We start from the raw sequence: 20,140 nt of genomic DNA, 5'->3' as shown, positions 1-20,140 counted from the left end.
AAAATATGTATTTTAAAATTAATTAAAAATTTATATTTTAATTTATTTTTTAAAATCATTAAAAAACAGTCCACAACAGTCTGAGGGCATTTTTTTAATTAACAACATTAAACACAAATCAGCACTATTAAAAACATTGTTAACCTGGAGCTAGAGCAGCACAGAACCGAATCATTAAGATGCAATCTCAAAACCAAACCAGCACTGGTTTGCATCATATAAAAAGCATAATTCCCCCAGTTCACTTATTAATTTAGCTGATGCTTTTCTAGAGAATTGTTTAGTACATTACACTAATTCATCCATTTTGCAGGTCAGTTTTTCGACTGGCGCAATTCAAGGCTGAGACCTTTCTCAGGGATACTACAACTGGACATGGGGTCCAAACCCAGGCCCTTCAAGTCCAGAGGCAGCACCTCTAGCCACTGTGCCACCATTCTCATTCTTTTCTGCAGATACCTAACCAGAGTCTCAGCAGCAAACCGTAACGCATAACTAATGGAACCATGGAGTGAACCCAACTCCAGCTAGTCACTGGGACGGGCTGCTTAGCAACAGAGCGATAAGATGGGAGTGTGGAGGAAAGAGGCACCATTGTGGGGGGACATGAGTCCTGGAGTGAAGAGATTTGTCCTTTGGCTGAGGAGACCATGCTGCAGACCAAAGACCGCACAAAGACTCATGTTGTTCAGGACAACTGTTCTGTATTTGACTCTGCAGGAGCTGCTTATGGATTTGTGTCTTGGTCCAAAAGCCACATCTTTCCGCTTCACTGCCAAGAGGCTCTGTGCTCAAAATGAACTGGATTTCAGCAGCTGACCTCCTTCAAATCCCTCTGACTGGAGCAATCTCAGACCAGCTTCAAAGTAAAGGACAGCAGAAAGGAAAGCAGGAGAACCTCGCAGAGCAAGTCACTTCCGTGACGGTTCCGATTTTCATTATGGCAGTAAAGACTAAAAAAATGGGTGCTTGTGCTCACACTGACACTTCCATAAATGCAGATAGCAGCGCAACGATATCAAACAGCATCGCGTTTTTGTCCGTTTCATTCACTTCCTTAGTAAGCAACCCATCGAGGCATTTAAGCACACACAATAACAAATCATCACTCTGGCATGCCAGCGTTTGCAGCGTCTCGCATTGAGCTGAGTGGTGCACAGCAAGCTAAGGTTTGACGCTTAACAGCCAGAGCACCGAGGGCAGGGCATTTGCGGCATGCGGAGCAGAATGGAGCAGCCTGATTTGCATTTGGTTAGTGCTCTGTGACATTCAAGCACAGCCATGCAACATGGGCCGCAGGGCTGGGTCACTTGCTTGCATCTGAAGGCCTCGTGTTTGACGGGGCCCAAGCCGCATTCGGACATTTCAGACAGCTCATTTAAGGCATCTTCGGGCGTGCTGCGGAACTTCATTTGTGTGCGCTCATGAATATTCACTCGTGAATATTCTTTCCTGTCACACCCCTGAAACAAACAGGCTCTGAGCGAGGTGGACACGTGAGCTCTCACTCAAGGTCTTTGACACGTCAGGTCAGGCAAATCAGCTGTGACTATGAATATTCATGAGTGCTTATGACTGACATAATAGAGGCGAAGGTGTGCTTTCTACCAGGAGAACACGGCTTCTTTTCCAGTTTACCTAAGTGGAAGTGCGGGGGGACATCCTGTTGTCATTGCAGTGACCCCCCCAAAGCAAAAAAACCATTCCAAGATGAATCAAGCCACAAAAAAGGTTGTGATAAGACAAAAGTATGGTCTTCTCTTTGTCCCCAACCATATTCGTTTTGTAAACTGAGCACTGATGTTGCCGATCAGCCTGTGTGTGATGGTGAACTTTCAAACGCGAACTGCCAGTTGTAGTTTGCTGGTGTCTCTTTAGTCAGTGTAGGGCGAAGGGCTTCAGCCACACAGTTTTTTAGCCAGGCAAACAAAGTCCTTGCCAGCCTGTACTTAGATGTCAGCACCGACTACCCCATAACAGCAATGAGTTCTGCAACATCTGCCAGCTAGAATTGCATCCCAGTCAGCTGGCTCTCTTTGACAGTGGAGGAACTGGCTAATCTCTCCAGCCGCAGGCCTGTCTCACGTCACAGAAAGGCCCATAGTGGAGGGTCTCTGGTGACGTCCATGAGGACTCAACGAGGACTCAATAAGAGGTGTCCGTTCGCATCAACCAGAGCCAGCAGGTGAGACATCAACAGTAGTGTTAGCATAAAGCTTCAGCCAGAAGGATTCGGTGCTCACAGTGAGTATAGTATCCCAGTTACGGCACGAGAAAAACCATTTAGGATTTTAAACAACCAAGGTCTGAGGTCTACATTCCAGCTGTACCCTCCAGACTACTTTTTCATTCTGCACATTGCAGTTAATCCTACATTTAGTAGGTGCTGCTGTACTACAGTTCCAACTATGATTACAAAATTGTTGCTTTAGAGATTTATTAGAAAAAACATTGGTGTCCCTGCCAAAGGTATAAATTTCCTAAAATAAGCATCAGAGAGGGGAGGCTGTCAACCTACATGTCCCCACAGAGTCCCCATCAGACTCAGGTATAGACCCCTGCGGCGACTGGGAAGAAGAACGAATGTGGCAGCGTTAAAAGAAGAAGGAAGCAGTTTTGCCAACACAAGATTATGTAACTGAAAAAAATCAGACTGTCTGCTGGATGTAAGAAGAAGCTGAAAATATATGTGTGCAGCAGGATGCTACCGTCTGTATTCTTAAAATATTTTGGCAGTCAGATTCAGCTGAAATGCTGAAAGAGAAGTTACTGCAGAAAAATACCTTCCATACAACTTTTGTAAAAATTTCTATATTAGGATATGATGGTAATTTATTAATCCCTGGAGGGAAATTCTGAATATTATACAGTACTTATATTCTTCTTCTTCTTCTTCTTCTTATTATTATTATTATTATTATTGCTGTTGTTGTTTGTGGCATTAGTAATAGTAGTAGCAGAAATAGTAGCAGTAGCAGTAAGTGTATTATTAGCAGTAATACAGTATTAATATTATTCTGTATTATGCAGCTGTATTATGATAAGTGATCTATTGGATTAAATTCAACAAGCATATTTTTAGCACATAAATTTTAACTGCAGAGAGCAGAATTACCCGAGGTGATGTTACCCATTGCACAGGGAGGCATGTAGTGCATGGGATTAAATAAGTGCGACTACCACTGTGTTCCCGTGGGGGAGGGAGATCATTCTGGAAGCCGGAGCATCATCGACATGGCCAGCCAAAATGGCAGGACTGTAATCTTCGTTACAATGTGGCGGCAAAGCCCCCCCTGGCCGTAGTTAATGCTCGGCACTTCATGCACGGTAACATCCTTGGGCAGCCAACTGGAGAACATTTTTGCAAAGTTATAGGCGCATTTACATTCATTGCTTACAGACAAGGGGCTGGACCAAGAAGTCTGCTCCTTAGCCAGGGACCCATCATCATCATTACTTTTGCATTTTGAAGTATACGCAGACTTCCCTCACGCAACAAGCGTGACTCTTTCCTGAACATCTGGTGTTAAAGGGAATTCTCGTAAAAAGATACCTTCATAATTTATTTAAGTGGAAATACAGGGAGAACAGATGATGCATTGCAGAATCACAAATGCTTGACCCTTTTTTTCCACCAAACATGAAAATTTCCTTCCCTTGCTTTCAGAAACTGAGTTAAAAAGGTTTTCTTTCAAAAACTCAATTCCAAGTGCAGAATATCAAAACACACACACACACACACACTTTCAGAACCACTTGTCCCATACAGGGTCGCAGGGAACCGGAGCCTACCCGGTAACACAGGGCATAAGGCCGGAGGGGGAGGGGACACACCCAGGACAGGACGCCAGTCCATCACAAGGCACCCCAAGCAGGACTCAAACCCCAGACCCACCGGAGAGGAGGACTGCAGTCCAACCTACTGCGCCACCACACCCCCAAATATCAAAACTTCTCTGCTAAACATCTTTAAATCTCAGCTTAAGAACAGATTGTCAAAATTACATATACATAATACATTTCTGTGCTCTTTTTTCTATTCCCTTTCCCACTTTTCCTCATCATTTGTCTTACAGTAGCTTTTCTATTTTTTTGTATTCTGCTTTTCTTGGGCAGCACGATAGCACAGCGGGTGCCTCACAGCCTCAGATGAGTTTGAATTTGACTGTGGAGATTCAACGGGTTTCCACCAGATACTCTGGTTCCCTCAAACAGTCTAAAGCCATGGTTCAGGTGAAATCACACACACACACACACACACACACACACACACAATGTCTACAACCTCTTGTCCCGAGCGGGGCACAGCGAACCGAAGCCTAACCCGGCAACGCAGGGCGCAAAGCTGAAGGAGGAGGGGACACACACAGGACTGGACACCGGTCTGCTGCAAGTCACCTCAAGCAGGACTCGAACCCCAGACCCACCACAGAGCAGGCCCCCGCCAAACCCGCTGCACCACTGTGCCGACCCCTCAGGTGAAATGATCACTGTAATTTGTCTGTAAAATTTATGTGTAAGTGAGCTAGTATGTGTGACTGCCCGGCCATAGACTGTCTATCCTGTGAGACTTCACCCTGAATGGTGCCCAATTCTTCCATGATAGGCTCTGAATCACCACAACCCTGCACAATATACTTTATAATACATCATCATAACATATCATTAAATCAAATCACACAAACTTGGTTATTCATAATAATATTACCTTTCCAAAAGATGCCTTATCGCTTTAAGTTTTAAACTGAGGTTTAACTTTTAGCACTTTCTTTAAAACTTTTTATTTTAGATCTCATTATTGTTATAAATGATAAAGAGCTGATAAAGAGATGGTAAAGACTAATTTCTGAGCGGTGCTTGGGAGCCAGCACTATGCTAAATGAGACGTACAGGAGAAGCCACACCCTTATATATTATCAAAATCATTTAGTCAAGCTCAGAACACAAAGCTCTGCCAATCTGTTTCACGTAGCTTGTAGTTTCATCTCTTCTCTATCTGCTCATGGAGGTCAAGTGATGTACAACTGCAGTTACCCTGTCAGCCTTTTTTCAGCTACAAGTCCACTTTCACACATTTCACCAATTGTTGATCATTTAGAGATCAAGGGCAATAGGTGGAGATGTTCATATGGTGACACTCTGGACATCCAGCGATCCACACGCATGTCTCTTTGTCCTGCTATCCAGCGTCCAAACTCCCGATGGCTACTGGATGCCTTGTCAGACCTGGCTGAGATTATCCAGGACTCCCTCCCCTGCAGCGATGAGCAATCCACCCAGGCATTTAATTGATTGTCTCCCTATACCACCTTGCTGCTGAGTCCCAAGGGGAAACCCCTTGCTCAGTGTGAGCTTTGAGCTCCAGTGCATCCGAACTAGTCCTCCCACAGACCAACCTCTTTGAATCTAGATCGACTTATTCACAAAGTCATCAGTCAGTGTTCTTGCCATGACACAGCTGTCTGTGTGTCTGCATTTAGTGCTGTTACTCTGGAATCTGTAGGCACCTATCTGAACAGGCCACACGCTGCACCTTGTCTGTTTTCTCATTTGTCTAATGTTTTATCTTATTTGCATTTATTCATTTAGCAGGCGCTTTTCTTCAAAGTGACATAGAATGAATGCTACATAGTGTTTAGCTGACACCTTTGTTCAAGGTGACTATATATGCTGGATACACTACACATAACTCATTTATGTATCTATACATCAGAGCGACGTAACACCCTCAATGTGGTCACTTTACAGTCAAGAGTCCACCTGAAACACATCTTTGGACTGTGGGAGATGTGAAATGCCATGTGACTGAGTGTAATGCAATGTTCATATGATGGCCATCTCAATACTGTTTGTTACATTGATAGCACATGAGACGTTTGGACATGTGACTTGTATGATTTGCAGATTCTCATTCCCTTCACCTTTGTGTGAATCTATTCAGTAGCTCCAGGACAGGCTTACATCCTCTGACTCATGCCATAGGCAGATGGCACATCACAAGGTTGATTCATTATCTGCCATTCATTCATATTCTCTTTTTCATATTACTATTTTTGTGTCTTAAAGGGCCTCTAAGAATTACTGCAAAGGAAAGCTAAAAATAAGCTTTGGGGAAATCCAGCAGTCAGTTCCTGACATTTAAATTTAAAGGAATCTACACCAAGCTTTGCTTATTTATTCTTTTATTAATTGACACAATCTTTCCTCTGGTTGTTTTATTTATTTATTTATTTTTGTTGTCTCTAAGATAATTTACAGTCTCACAGAATTCCACGGATAAAAAACCCTAACCCCCTTATCTGAATTCTTTACCTGCTGGTGATTTATGCCAGACTGAAGATTACAAACCATAAAGAAATAAGGAACCATCTCAAACAGTGCAGCAATCTGTTGTCCGTTGAGAAATACACTTTACTCTGAGCTGTATGTAGTTTTAGAGAAAAGAGTCTGCTAAATGAATTAATGTCAATAAATAAAAATATAAGGTTATGATTATAAATCAGAAAACTTATGATCTGCACGTGAAAAATGTACTTCCCATAGAGAGGGAAAATAAATATTTCTTGATTACATGTGAAGGTGATCATCTTTGGAAAGCCAGGGGCGATTGTGCGTTCGAGGTGTCTCATGTCAGTCAAGGTCTCATTTAGAACAAAAATTTATAATCCAAAAAATTTGAATTTTTTTTGGCAAGGAATTCTGATTTAAGCATATTTGAACCAAAGACAGCATTTCTCAGCTAGCTGTGTACATATGAGCACCAAAAACATTAGAATAATTAATGCCAAATAATTTAATAAAAAGGTTTGTGACCAAACTTACACTTTATAGCACAACTAATTCCCCTCATTTTTGCAAAGAGGAACCATTTTTGAATGCTTGTGCAGCTAATCTTCTGAATCTTGCCATCCTAGCACATTTTGCTTTAATATTGCAACCTTTCCTCCATCAGACTGCGTTGCTATGACAAGCGGAACTGTGTGCCATGCTTGTCACAATGAATTCCCTTCCTTAATTTTCAACACACCTCCAGTCCGGTGCCAAGGGCACATGGAATGCAGGAAGACTCAGCCACAACATACTGAAAGGATCTCAAATTAGTGCCTTGTCATTATGTGTTTAGTACATGTCACACACTGAGGGTGACCTAAACTGGCAGTTTTACACCTCAGACCTGTCGTTCTTAACGCAAATTTTCACCATAGTTTTAAGCATAAAGAGCTGGCAAAAGCAGAGTGAGAAAACTAATAGTAAATGACCACCAAATGAGCATAACGGAATTTGGAAATCACAAATCACATGAACTAGATTGTGTTACAGAGGAATGTGGTGGTGTGGTGGTGCAGTGGGTTTGTCTGGGGCCTGCTCTCACATGGGTCTTGGGTTCAAGGCCTGCTTGGGGTGCCCTGTGATGTACTGGCATCCCATCCTGGGTGCATCCTTCCAGTGCTAGGCTCTGGTTTGCTGCAGTTTCAGCCACTGTGTGTAGATTGTGTTACAATAAAACTTAAAATGATCAAAATGAAGAAACATCAATTTGGCAAAATCTTGAAATAACTAAACCTGAAGAATATTTTAAACATGTCAGTATAAATAAAACAGTCTTTATTGAAAAGATTAAATGTTTTTTTTTAAACCGTATTTTGGATTTAAAAAAAATCCTTAAATATTTTTACAGTACTAGTCACTTTTGCACAATATTCATAAAGGCTGAAGTTGCCAAGTTCAAGGATAGAGTTAGCTCAACTAATTTAGCTAAGGAATAGCTTGTAACAGACTGCACAGTAGGGAATTTACCCCATGCAGTTCATGCAACTCAGAGCTCAATGGCTATGTTACATCTTGCAGTACAGAGCAGGGTTTTCAGTGCTCTGAAAAATTAACATTTAAATCTAATGCAGGAGCATAATTATCTGCCGTGACTGCCTTTGCACCCTGGCTGCCAGTGTTTGATATTTGAAGCTCAGGCACTAAGCAGAGGGCATTGATGTAATAGGCGCTCCTTCAGATCAGACACCGAGAGCTCGCTGTCACCAGGGCAATAAAGAAGCAGGAATCCTAACATGAGGCTTGGAAAATTCTCCTCTCTCCACATAGCAATGGATCCCTTGGCAGATCAGGTGACAGGTGGGTAGCCAAGTGTGCACACTGGCCACGTGGTGACATGGTATATTTGGCTCTGGCCAAATATGCGACTTTATCCACATCAGTGGCCTTGTCATCTGCAGCCATCCTGACTAGTGCATAATCTAGCGAAAACTGGATGCACAATTGCACGTAAAGGAAAAAAGCCAATGATGGACTGAACACTGCTGACTATTGACTGAGTACTGAGCTAATAAGATCGTATTTGATTGATTGATTTGTCAAATTTAGCACAAACAGTAACAATGGGGAGCCTGAAGATTGCATTTTATGGATTTATGACTCAGTAAATATGCACCTTATATTAAATACAGCCCCTTTGCTGAGCTATTTAATAATCCTTGGTTGATAAGACTCATGAAAACAAAACAGCAGACAACAACAAAGTAATTAAATAGCCAGACAGCACCAACCTGCTGCCCCCATGCCTTTGCTATAAAAGGCATCAATCCAACACTGCAGGTGTAATAACTTCACTGCTGGACACAAATTAAAATTGCTTGGAGAGAGGCAGTGTGTGATGGAGGTCTTAGGGATGAACCAGGGAACTTAGGGATAGACTTGGGGAGTTGAGGAAAGGTCTTGGAGCTCAGGGATGGACCAAGGATGGAGGGATACAATGTGGGGCGGGAGGATAGTAAAATCCTTACTCACCGTTGCCAGCTCATCAAACTTGCCAAAGAGTTCATTGAGCAACTTGACAAGCTCCTGTGCTGTGCACTGGGATGCAAGACTTGTGAAACCCACAATGTCCGCAAAGAGGATGCTACAGTCAGGAAAAATACAAAAGATAATCCTGTCATTATCCTGAAAAAATTGTCATAAAACATTATATTTAAAATATATCTAAAGACACATACTGAATCAATGAAAGAGCAATTTACAGAAAACATTTTTATAGGATACCATTGGCAATTATAAAACAGATGTAGTTAAAGCAGAATATTTCTGGAGAGGCAGCGAAAAGTATATTAATAAATTACATAATCTCAAAAAACAGACAAAGAGATTCTGATCAGTGCAATGACTTGTGACCATTGGCTCGATTAAGCGCACTTCTGTTGCACCTTCTTCAGTGGGATGTCAAAAGTTAAGTGTTCCCTGTTCCTTGTGCTCTCGGGTATGAAGTGTGCAAATTTCTGTTACTGCCCACGGTGGCGCACAGGATAGCTTTTCGCATTTGCCATTTCCCCTAAATGGTACAGGTTCTACCAAATGTATGGTCATTCTTTGCGCTCATTCATACTAATCATATAGTTTGAAAAACATTACACTTGGACAGCATCTATGTGGCGAGATGAAGAACAGGAAGAAGTTACGGTGTAGAAAGATAAAGCCGTACGGGCCAATATTCTTGCTAAATCCTTTCCATATGTTGAGACAAAGTCAAAATTCACATTAACATTCAGCATCATTCTCAACCATCATGATACAAAAGTCAACATATATATTAAGTAAGGTTTAAATTGTGGTATGGGAATATTTGGTAAAAGATGAGAAATTATTCATTGATTTGATACCAGTTCAGCTGGCGTACTCTTTAACTGGTGTTGTTCTGTGGTGGCAAGGAACGTGAACTTGGCAAACTGTGTGTGTGTGTGTGTGTGTGTGTGTGTGTGTGTGTGTGTGTGTGTGTGTGTGTGTGTGTGTGTGTGTGTGTGTGTGTGTGTGTGTGGTTATAGTTGGGGTCCAGCAAAACTGAGCAGCCTTCAGCAGTGAGACGGAAGCAAAACAATACATACATTCTGGACAAATTTCATTAGTTGTCTAAACTGTCCTGTGGGCTGCAGAGGGTCAGAAAAATATTACAATGAGCAAAGAGGTTTTGTGAATTAAGTTACTTTTTTTTTTTCAGCATGGCCATGTGTAATACAGCCATTGTGATTTTCTTAATGAGATTCCCAAGCGCTATTAAAGTCGGACTTTTTATAGGCTACCGTATCAGCTCATCAGTTAAAGGTTTCCTTTGTTTCGTTTTCACTGCAAGAAGTCATGTTTGCAAAGCGTTAGTCTTAATGAAAGTAGCCCACTGTCCGTATTGAACCCTCAAGTAATATTCAGAGGACAATATGCACAAAAAAGAAGAGCTTCACCGTAACTGATTCTATCGCCAATGTTTCCATTTTCCTTTCTTTTTCTCTGACCCATTTTTATGATTACACTTTTTAATTTTGTTGCCGCGGGGCTCAACAGCACAGTGGGATTCTCATGTTACACCCACATGCTGGTAACCCAAGCATCCAAGGCCTTGAAAATCTTTATATTCTCTCCCTACAAATGAGACACTTCGTGCCTGTTCACATCTCCGTTGTTTTAGTTTGATCGCTGTTTTTAGCGACATTTGTCTGCAACATTTTCCCCTCCGTTGCTCACACTGACAGAAGTAACGCTGACATTGTGTAAACTGTTGTTTCCACAAATTTAAATACATACAGTTTCTACAGGGATATGATTGATCGCATGTCCTGAGACAGATTGGTATTTTGTCCAGGGTTGTTCCCAGTCCTATGCTCGGTGCTGTCAAACTGCCCATCAAATCCAGTGGGTTTCTGTCTCATGGCAGTGCCATAAATGCACAGCTTCCATTTCTGAGTCCACGCCATATTCCTGTCAAGCCAGGCCTGATACAGCGAAAACAATGATGAACACTTTGAGCATCGTGCAGGCAGGACACCGTCCGTTTCATCACAAAGAGAAGAGAAAACATGACAGGACTGCTTTGCAGGCACACATGGTCAGAGAGACCACTGACCAACATTCAACCAAGACTTGTACAGCTAGTAACTAGAATTTCTCCGGAAGACCCTGAGACATGTGAGCCATGTCTGGGACATTGCTGTAAGAGTGGAAATAACATGTCACACAGAATAAGCCCCCCGATATGACTACTGTTGTGTGCGTTCACAGGCATTAGCTCTGTACTGGTCTGCCGGCCAATGCATGGATGGAGGTGAGACAAGATTGAGGTCATGCCCAAAGATCTCTAGTCTCCATCGTTGTAGTTTTAAGAGCATGAAGGTCTACCTTACGGTAACGTGGTGTGGCAAAGGGGACAAACTGCTGTGGGGGGGCAGGAGGTAGGGGATGGTATAGCGGTGGGGTTCCAGTCAGCAATCCAGTCCCATTTGGATAATGACTGAGAGGAAGGGGTGTTATTTTTCAAACAAGGAAACACTGCCAAACAATTAGGGGACATAAATGATATCGTAGTGAGTACCTGCCAGTTAACATTAGCAAGCGCCATCAAGTGGGTTCGAATCAGTCCCACGGCTCCTTAGGACTACAACCGGGTTGTGGTAGCTTGTTGTAAGGACCAAGTGAGCCAATTATAAAATTACTAATAGAGAAGGGAAAAGTCTAAACATTGCCAACACATTATGACGATGCACAATAAACCAGCTGTTAAATAATCTTATCCATTGTTTAGGTTGCGAGCCCTTCAATCTGCTATGTGAACCGAGGATCAGCTATGTTATGCAAATTATTTGTACTTTATGTGCCAGTTTATGTGTTTGTGGCCTCAGTGATGTTGTTCTAACTGCATCTGTGCAATCTTAACCTGTAAACTGTTTTGGCGAGATGCGTATGCTGCATGAATACATGTAAATGTAAAATGTAAATGTTAATTGCGGCCAGTTTAGGCATCTTTTTATACCCAAAAGCGAGTTGCATCAGGCTTTCCTAAGAGAGATGTCACCGTAGCATTTTTTTCCCTGGGTCAACTAAGGGCATCAGTACAATGTAATATCGAAAGACAATTGCACATGGAATACATTACAAGCTACAAGACTGAAAAAGACATTAATATTTCAAGCCTAAACATAATTCTGCTGCTTTTATTAAAAATGAGCTGAAGGCAATTTTGGGAGAAAAATATGTTTTTTTCTAAGCTTCTCCTCAGTCATCAGAGAACATCTTCGATATGCTTTAGAAGAGCAGCTGGATTAAATATAATATGATTATACATTTCCATACTTCAGTCTCACTTTGGACTTCTGGTGCCTCACTAATGAAGATGTTTCACAGACATTTATGAACAGATATCTAAAACAAATTTGAGCGTCAGCTCAGGATGCCATCCCAGTCATCTGTTTCGGTACGCTGCCCAGCACTTAGAGACAGCGGCCAACACTGCATGCAACCACCTCCAGTGAAAGGATTTAGCTTACACATGTGTGCAAGCAAACTGGAAAAATGGCAACAGGAGGAACTGTGTCATTTAAACTTCCCAAGTGGAGCGTGTGAGCAGTCAAAAGCCATGCCAACCTGACGTTGTCATGCCTCTGGATGTAGATCTTGTGAAAGATCCTCTCCGGGGGCTTCAGAAAGTCCTCCTTCATCTCCATAGCCACGTTTCTGGGAAGCAGACTCATCAGGAGGCGTTCCTGGGAAGGGGAAGGAAAGGAGAGTAGGATTCTGAGTGAAAGCAAACACTGCACCTCAGCTCCCTCAAGTCCATCTCAGATGTCCCACAAAGAGGCCCACGGTTAACCCATTTAAATCATAAGATTAACCTTCCATGCTGCGCTTTTCACATAGTGTATAAACCCTAATGGTGTGAAAGGTGGTGAAAATGAATGCAAAGTATGGCACATACTATGCCATTCTCCTTCAAATGATCTTTCTTCATATTTATGGGTGAAGTATAAACTCACCTGTAGCAATTGCAGGTGGTCTCAAGGGTAGCAGAGAAAGATCCTTGCTGGGATATGATCCAACAACTTTCAAGTTACAAGTGTGATTCTTCAGTCCTGTGCTACCTACTGCTTGCTCTGTTCATGTTACACAGGGTTATAAGATAACTATTAGTTTTTTCTTGCTGTTCTACATTGAAAGATGTTAAAACAATGGCTGATGTTTACATTTAGACTTTGGCGTTTAATGATTGTAAGCTCCGCCTCACATAAACCTGCCACCTAGTTGCTTCATCTGCCATCTGATGAATATTAAAGCTTGTAAGTGGTTAGTGTCACAGTGGAAAGTGAGGTAGCCGTGGAATGGCCCCAGAACCCATCAAGGTGGTAGAGCAGTTCAGCTGTACTGTGTGACCTTTAGGGAAGCCACAGAAGCAAAGAAAGCAATCTACTGAAATAATTACCTGCCAAAATGTAGCCTTTTACACTTGTTGGAAAATGAACACATCACACGTTAATCAGTGGACATGTAAGTATTAACCCATGCATGATTGAAAGGTTTGCAAAGTTATTTATTTTAACCATTTGTTTATTTGTTTATCTATTTAGATATGGTCACTTTGGTGGCTGTATAAAACATGGCCATGCTTGGCCAATTGTTATGACAACTTATAGTTGATATTTTGGATAAACCTTTATGCAACTACTTGCACTTGTGATGTATGTTGGTTCACAGGGTGGAAAATAACAAAGTAACTGTACTTTAGAATCATGCGTCTGCATCTAAGTCTCTCCTTCTGCTGATATAATGCACATATTTTATCTTCTGTGAGATCTACGTTGCTTTGGAGAAAAGCGTCTGTTAAATGAATAAATGTCAATGTAAATATAAATATCAAATACACCCTCACTCTAAGTGCAGTGCATTCCTTAGAACTACGCATAAAGGGAAATCTCAAAAATCGAGGTGTAAATGAGCATTAATTCAAACTTTAAAGATGAGAAAGCGGACCCAAGCCCAACAAAAATCCATCAATTTTTCATACAAATACATTAATTATCTTATTCATATAGTAAAGGACAAAGTTGCTTTGTTACACTGAACGCTAGTTACCATAACAGAACCCAGCAAGGCAGTTTTCTTGTTTTCTTCATTAACATAAGAATATAATAATGCTTCTACTCATTGTAGGGGATTTATGACTGATTGAAAACCAGCGTGTGAAGAATTGGATCTTTTGGTTTTTGCAGTGGTATCTCTTCCCCATCTTACCCTGGATAGTGAGATATCCATACTTCTCACAAACACATGACTTGTGAGAAAACAATGTTCACTGGAATCATTTATGAAAAGCATGTTTATAAAATACTGCTGAAATAATAAAACACAAAATAAATGTAAGATATGCCTTTGGCTCAAGGGAGACTTGTGGATTGGCTCTGTTCTCTGTCTGTTTTTGCTTTATTATTTATTCCTTTGTTATTTCATAGTCTTTTCTGTCAGTACTTGTTGTATTGCCTGCCACCAACCATAAATACGCTGCTGCAGCTTTGTGCCGTTTTCCTTCAATTTTAATGGAGTTATTTATATTAGAACTGAGGGGCTTGTGTGGTAGCTCTGATTCCACTCACTCTCGGTTCTGAAGTTAATTTTTTTGACTATAAGACATTTATCATAACTGAAGAGTAAATAGCCCATAAATTCAATTTAAGGTAAATATAATTCTCACACAATTCAGATTTTTTACACGTTTTTTCAAACTCTTCCGTGGTTATGAAAGGAACTACATGTTTGTGAAAATTGGTGTAAACTTTCCCTAGTAATTTAAATTCAATTATGGGGTCAGTAACAGCAGGGAAAATATCGGTTTCCTCATAGCAATTTGCAGCATTTATTTAAATGTTAATTGTTAAGTAGTGGTTTGGTGTTCTGGTGAAAGCCAAATGGCGTCTGCAAACCTTGAGAGAGAAATATTTTCTTGCTCAGTCAGAACAACAGTTTTACCCATTTATGCAGCTGGATATTTTAGTGGGGGGAATTCTGGCTGTGCTTTGCTCAAGGGTACAAACACAGGGGTCCTCCTGGGGTATAAGCCAGAAAACTTCAGTCAGTATCTGCTCCATCTTGCTGGCTAAACTTGGAAATGATCTTATTTTTGTTCTGAAATCAGTGTAAAAATTAGTCAGTTAAATGGAAGACAATCATGCAACTCAGCATGCAAACCATATATTTAAGACTATAAAAAATGTACTGTGCATAATATTTATAATATGTAAATAGCTGCAGCATTTTAACATAAATATGTGTAAGTACGTGAGTGTGTGCGATTTATGCATAGATTCAAGTGTGTGTGTGTGTGTGTGTGTGTGTGTGTGTGTGTGTGTGTGTGTGTGTGTGTGTGTGTGTGTGTGTGTGTGCACGCCTGCCCCTGTGCCTCACCTGTTTCTCATTTTCATCTTCGAGCCTCAACCGCTCCTCGATGCAGCTGCGGGCCTGCAGGAAGGCTTTCCTTTGGGCTCTCTCTGTGAGAATCCTCACAAAGGCTCCGGAAAGATTGACGCTGACGAAGAGCACGGCATTTGCACCCAACTGCATGACAGAGCACAAGTTCACACACAGCTGGGGAAGCTTACAAAGAGCCTGACTTTCCGGTCAAAAGGGTGAATCACACAATCAGAGGGGGTTTGTACCCCTTAGCCCTGGGCCTGACGGGTCACAGTTTGTGCTGCCTTTCAGTCAATCTCAACACTTATACACCTGACTAAACTCATTATTGTCACATTTGAACTAACTCTCTCGAATAAACTGAGATTTCCTGGGGTTTTAAAGGAGGAAAATTCAGTTCAATTTATTTTTATAAGAGCGCTTCTCTCAGTGTGTTGTTGCAAACTGCAATGCAGAATAGCAGCAGTAATAGTTAAATGTCAGGATAAGGCAGTTGGCAGTTGAGAAGAGGAAAACAAAAAAACTCCCACTGTGGAGAAGAGGAGAAAAATAAACCTGTGGGGGTCCAAGAACCAGTGGTGATCCACCTCTCCTGGGTTTTCTACTGTGTTAAATCTACAGATACTGTGACCCGCATGGACCAAAACCGAGAACCTGTGCTCTAACTTTTCAGAACAACATCTTGTGCTTGAGCGCTTTTTTGGTTAATTTTGTTTATTTTTGAATGCATAGTATAAGATGGAGGCAGTAACATCACAGCAGTCCACATGTCATCGTTTGTGTTTGCATGGGTTAACAAAGCAAATGCACCTCTATCTCATGAAAAGAAGTAACAAGCCATGATATTTTTCCTTTGGTTGTGCATTGCATCATCATGACATTTAGCAAAATAAAAAAAATGCTGTATAACATGGATGCACATGGTAAAAATGTCAAATTTACCTCATATTATATGATTATGGAACAGAACTACAGTACTGAAATTATACGCATCTTAAAGAGAACAAGATTTTGTTTATAATTGGTTTGTGTTTTTTCTTCCAGTCTGGAGATTAGATCATTTCAAAAGACAGAGTCATTAACTAAGCCATCCCTCATAAGAAAAGCATTCTTTTTTATAAAATTATAAAATAATTTGTGTTTTCCTAATTCCCAGCACTTCCTCAAATGTATACTTCAATGTACAATCATTGAACATCTTATTGGAAATTTTACAGGAAAGGGGGAGACTTATAATGTGTTGTGGATACTTTGCGAAGTGTGGGTGTAAATTACAGGGTTTGTATTGTTTTAATAGACGGAGAAATCACACAAGGAAAGCACAGGGGAGATACTGGCTTGCTTCTATGGAATAAATATCAGTTTGTTCCTGTGGGGAGATGAAAGTGCAATAACATTTGAGTTCGCTAGGATATTTCCATCCATATTCTACACAATACCTATCAATCCTATTCTGCAGAAGAGACAGCAGCTCAGAGGTTACTCAGGACTGTGACAGATATGAGTGCAAACATTCAGTCTTTGACCATTTAAAGACAGTGGCTCTCAGCCAGAAACCCATCTTGACAAAGTGATTAAATGGCATGGTTAAAAAAAACTTGAGTATCCACAATTGCATTATATGTCGCTCGCACGTGTAGGACACAAAACATGCTGCAAATGTTTTAAGAAGTTAGACCTAACCCTCAAACGGTTTTCTCAGAGGTAAGGTTATTCCAAGGGAAAGGTGATTAATTCCAATAATCTGTGATTAACAGTAAATCATTCTAATCTATTCCATCATTAACCCTACGTCAGTTCTGAGTGATGTGTATTCATACAAACATACATGAAGCCCGCAAACTAACATTTGGTTTTTATGACTCACTCGAGGACTATGTGCGCCTAAACCACTACATTTTCTGCAGCTTCAGTCGTTACTTCTCCCACCAACTCCCACAATCAAATTTTCATAAATTTCTGTCTCTTATTAGAACAGAAATTGCTTGATGTAGGCAGAAAGACATAAAAAACGTGACTCATAAAAGTGCGCGCATCTTTCCCCAAGTTCATTCACATACACCTCGTGGGTGTGGGTGGGAGCGCTGCAGACGTGTTCTGCATGCTGATTCGTCCTCCGCAATAGGTGGGCGTGGCTTCTTCTTCTCAAGCGACGCTTACACCTGGAGCGGTACTCACATCTCACTCACCCACGGAGTTCTGAATAACATCACTCTGACACCGTTTCACCTCGTTTATGGAAATACGAAATGATCATCAGTAACAACTCGCAACGTATTGCAAGAACAAGAAGCAGTATTAAGCTGCGTTTTGGTCGGAGACTCCGCTTTATAACTCTGAGGTTGCAAGTTCGAATCCCATCTGATACACATTGCTCCGGTAAAATTACACCGTTGTGTAAATGGGTAAATCGTTGTAAGGGGTTTTACAGGAAAGCGTCAAATAAATCCAAAAGATACTCAGTGGAGTGACATAAGACTTAGTTGAACATTAAAAGGGAACACGACCCCAAGCGCCTTTACATTAAATTGCACCGTGAACGAATTAAGCACGTGTAAGTAAGAAGCAATGACTCTTTATCGCTAATGAATCTTTATAAATATATGAAATGGAAATCAGAACGGTTTTTACAAACGAATTACCCTAACAGACTGTGTGAGCTGGGTTGTTGACAAAAAGGGGAAAAAAATGTTATTTAGAAGTCTTTGAATCTGCCACCATTTAGAAAAAATAGGATTAAACACTAGCTATAGTATGAAAGTTCTGCAAAATATATGAAATATGTAAACTGATCTGTTACAGCCTTTATATTTTACAATTTCGAAGTTCTACAATTTAGGAAAATTGAAATAAATCACGGAGTTTAAAACAAAAATGCAGAATATTCATTCGATTTGTGCAGAAATCTTTACATGTGTCTTCCTTTCATATAATCATGAATACAAAAACTAAAAATAGTAACATTACAGCATATCTGCAGTAAAAAAACAGCGAATATCAAACAGCACTGCTCCGTACTACTGCAGGTGTACGCGAATGAATGCATCTCTGTGCAAAACTTTGAACGACCGCACGAGCCCACCTCAAGTGCAACGCCCTGCGCGCGACTCGGCGCGCTCCCACTCGAGCGCTGTCCGCGCGCGGGTGCTGAACCGCGGCAGCTGCACGAGGCGGGCTTTGCTACACCGGCTCTCGTCTCGGCGCGCATCCACGACGCGCCACACAGACGCGCCACACACGAAGGCACGCGGATGGCCGAAGGCTCAGAAAGGAAGCGCGTACGCGCGGCAAAACTTACCGCCCTCAACAGTCTGTGTCTTTTGGCTGATGTGACCGACGTCCCTGCCACGATTAAATGGGAAACGGCAACCATAATCCCAAAGAGTATGGCCAGCAGGGTCCTCACGGGGAGCAGGGAATAGGCGACGAATGTCACGAGCATAATCTGCCACATGCCCTGGTCCGGGGATAAGGCGCGAGGCGCTCCATGTCCCCCTACAGCGAAGGGGCAGCACAGCAGGGAGAAAGTGAAGCAAAACAGCAGGGTGAGCCTGACGATCTGCTGCAGCTGGGTCACCTGCAGGTACTTGACGTTGGTTACTATGAAAAGGGACACGAATATCACGCAGTGCAGCGGGTGCGAGCCCTTGGTCACGGTCAGACTGGGGCCGGACACCAGTTCCAGCACGGCCAAAGTTGCCGCTGTCACGATCAGCATCGCGAGCGCCTTCAGCGTGGACGTCTGCTCCAGTTTCAGGTTGTAAATCTGGAAGAGCGACTCCAGCTCCTTGCAGTCGAACTCGTCCTCGCAGGCGACCGAATTAACGCCGGTTCCGAACGGACAGCGACCCGGCTTTTTGCGGGCTTTGGCATCCTCGAACGGAATTTCCTCCATGGCGGTGCCATGCATGAACCGATGTCACTTGGCCAGTGCGTCCGCGGTTCTCCTTTTTTTCATAAAACCCGCGTCGAGCGCCGCGCCGCGGAGCCCCCCTCCTCTTCCCCTCGGCGTCAAAGAAGAAAACGCTGAGCCGCGGACCACGCGCGCCACCACGCTCGCGCCGTCCGCGAGGGTCGAGCCACCGGGGCCCGCGAGCGTCTGTCTCCCTCGCGAAAGACTCCTTTCTAGAGGCAGGTGACCAGCGGAACATCCCGTGGCATCCCACGGAGCGTCCCGCAGCAAATTCGCCGCGCTCGCACACCGGATCACGCGTGCGCAGTGAGTGCAGGCGCGAGACGCAAGGCGCGTCACTGATTGACAAGACAAAATAAAGATGAGAGAGCCGCGCGGGGGCTCTGCCTCCCCCGCAGATCAGGATTCCCCGCTGAGCACTCTGTTCTGTGGCAGAGCCCACAATCGTGAAAAGGAAACGGCCTTCCGTTTGCGTGTAAAAGAACAAAAATACAATAACGGAATCGTGATTCTGCTGCCGCTCTATGACGAATAGCGTGATCACGGTTTTGGAACAATTAGCGTTCTGTCTTTACTAACTTTTTTAAAAGAGTGAGTTCGTTGTGATTTTTCCAGCACATAAAAAATGTACAGGTAGTGTACAAGGTAAATATTTGTTAGTTTGGTTGGTTCGGTGGGTTCGGTGTGTTGGTGTGGTGGGTTGTTGGTTGGTTTAGTGGATTAGGTGTGTTGGTTGGTTTGGTGGGTTTCGTGGTTTGGATTTGTTGGTTTGGTGGAGAAGGTAGCTAAGCTTCTTGGTCTCGGGTCATAGAGATGTCTGTTGGCTATGCTGGATGTTCTCTGTGGCTTCATGTTGGTTGGACTGGGTCTTTGTGTACAACCATTGATAAATACGCATGGGGTGTAACATCTTGTCCTGTGTATCTTGAATGTGACGTTGTGTGCTTAGCTCTCTACGGAATGCCCCCGTTACATTCGTTTCAGTTGTACAATAAGACGATG

General features: G+C 42.4%; 1 protein-coding gene across 1 annotated transcript in view; it reads right to left on the bottom strand.

Moving 5' to 3' along the window:
* The window catches only part of adcy1a (adenylate cyclase 1a), a 40,901-nt gene extending 21,516 nt beyond the window's left edge, over positions 1-19,385 (bottom strand). Inside the window, exons 1-4 of the mRNA XM_018760350.2 lie at positions 18,524-19,385; positions 15,220-15,369; positions 12,412-12,530; positions 8,800-8,911 (exon numbers count right to left, since the gene is read on the bottom strand). Coding sequence (XP_018615866.1) covers positions 8,800-8,911; positions 12,412-12,530; positions 15,220-15,369; positions 18,524-19,135 — 993 coding nt within the window. The 5' untranslated portion in view covers positions 19,136-19,385. The remainder of the gene's footprint in view (positions 1-8,799; positions 8,912-12,411; positions 12,531-15,219; positions 15,370-18,523) is intronic.
* Between the last annotated feature and the right edge of the window lie 755 nt (positions 19,386-20,140).

This window comes from Scleropages formosus, chromosome 19 (genome assembly GCF_900964775.1).
Source record: "Scleropages formosus chromosome 19, fSclFor1.1, whole genome shotgun sequence".
Lineage (NCBI taxonomy): Eukaryota > Metazoa > Chordata > Actinopteri > Osteoglossiformes > Osteoglossidae > Scleropages > Scleropages formosus.
This window is presented reverse-complemented; position numbering and strand designations above follow the sequence as displayed.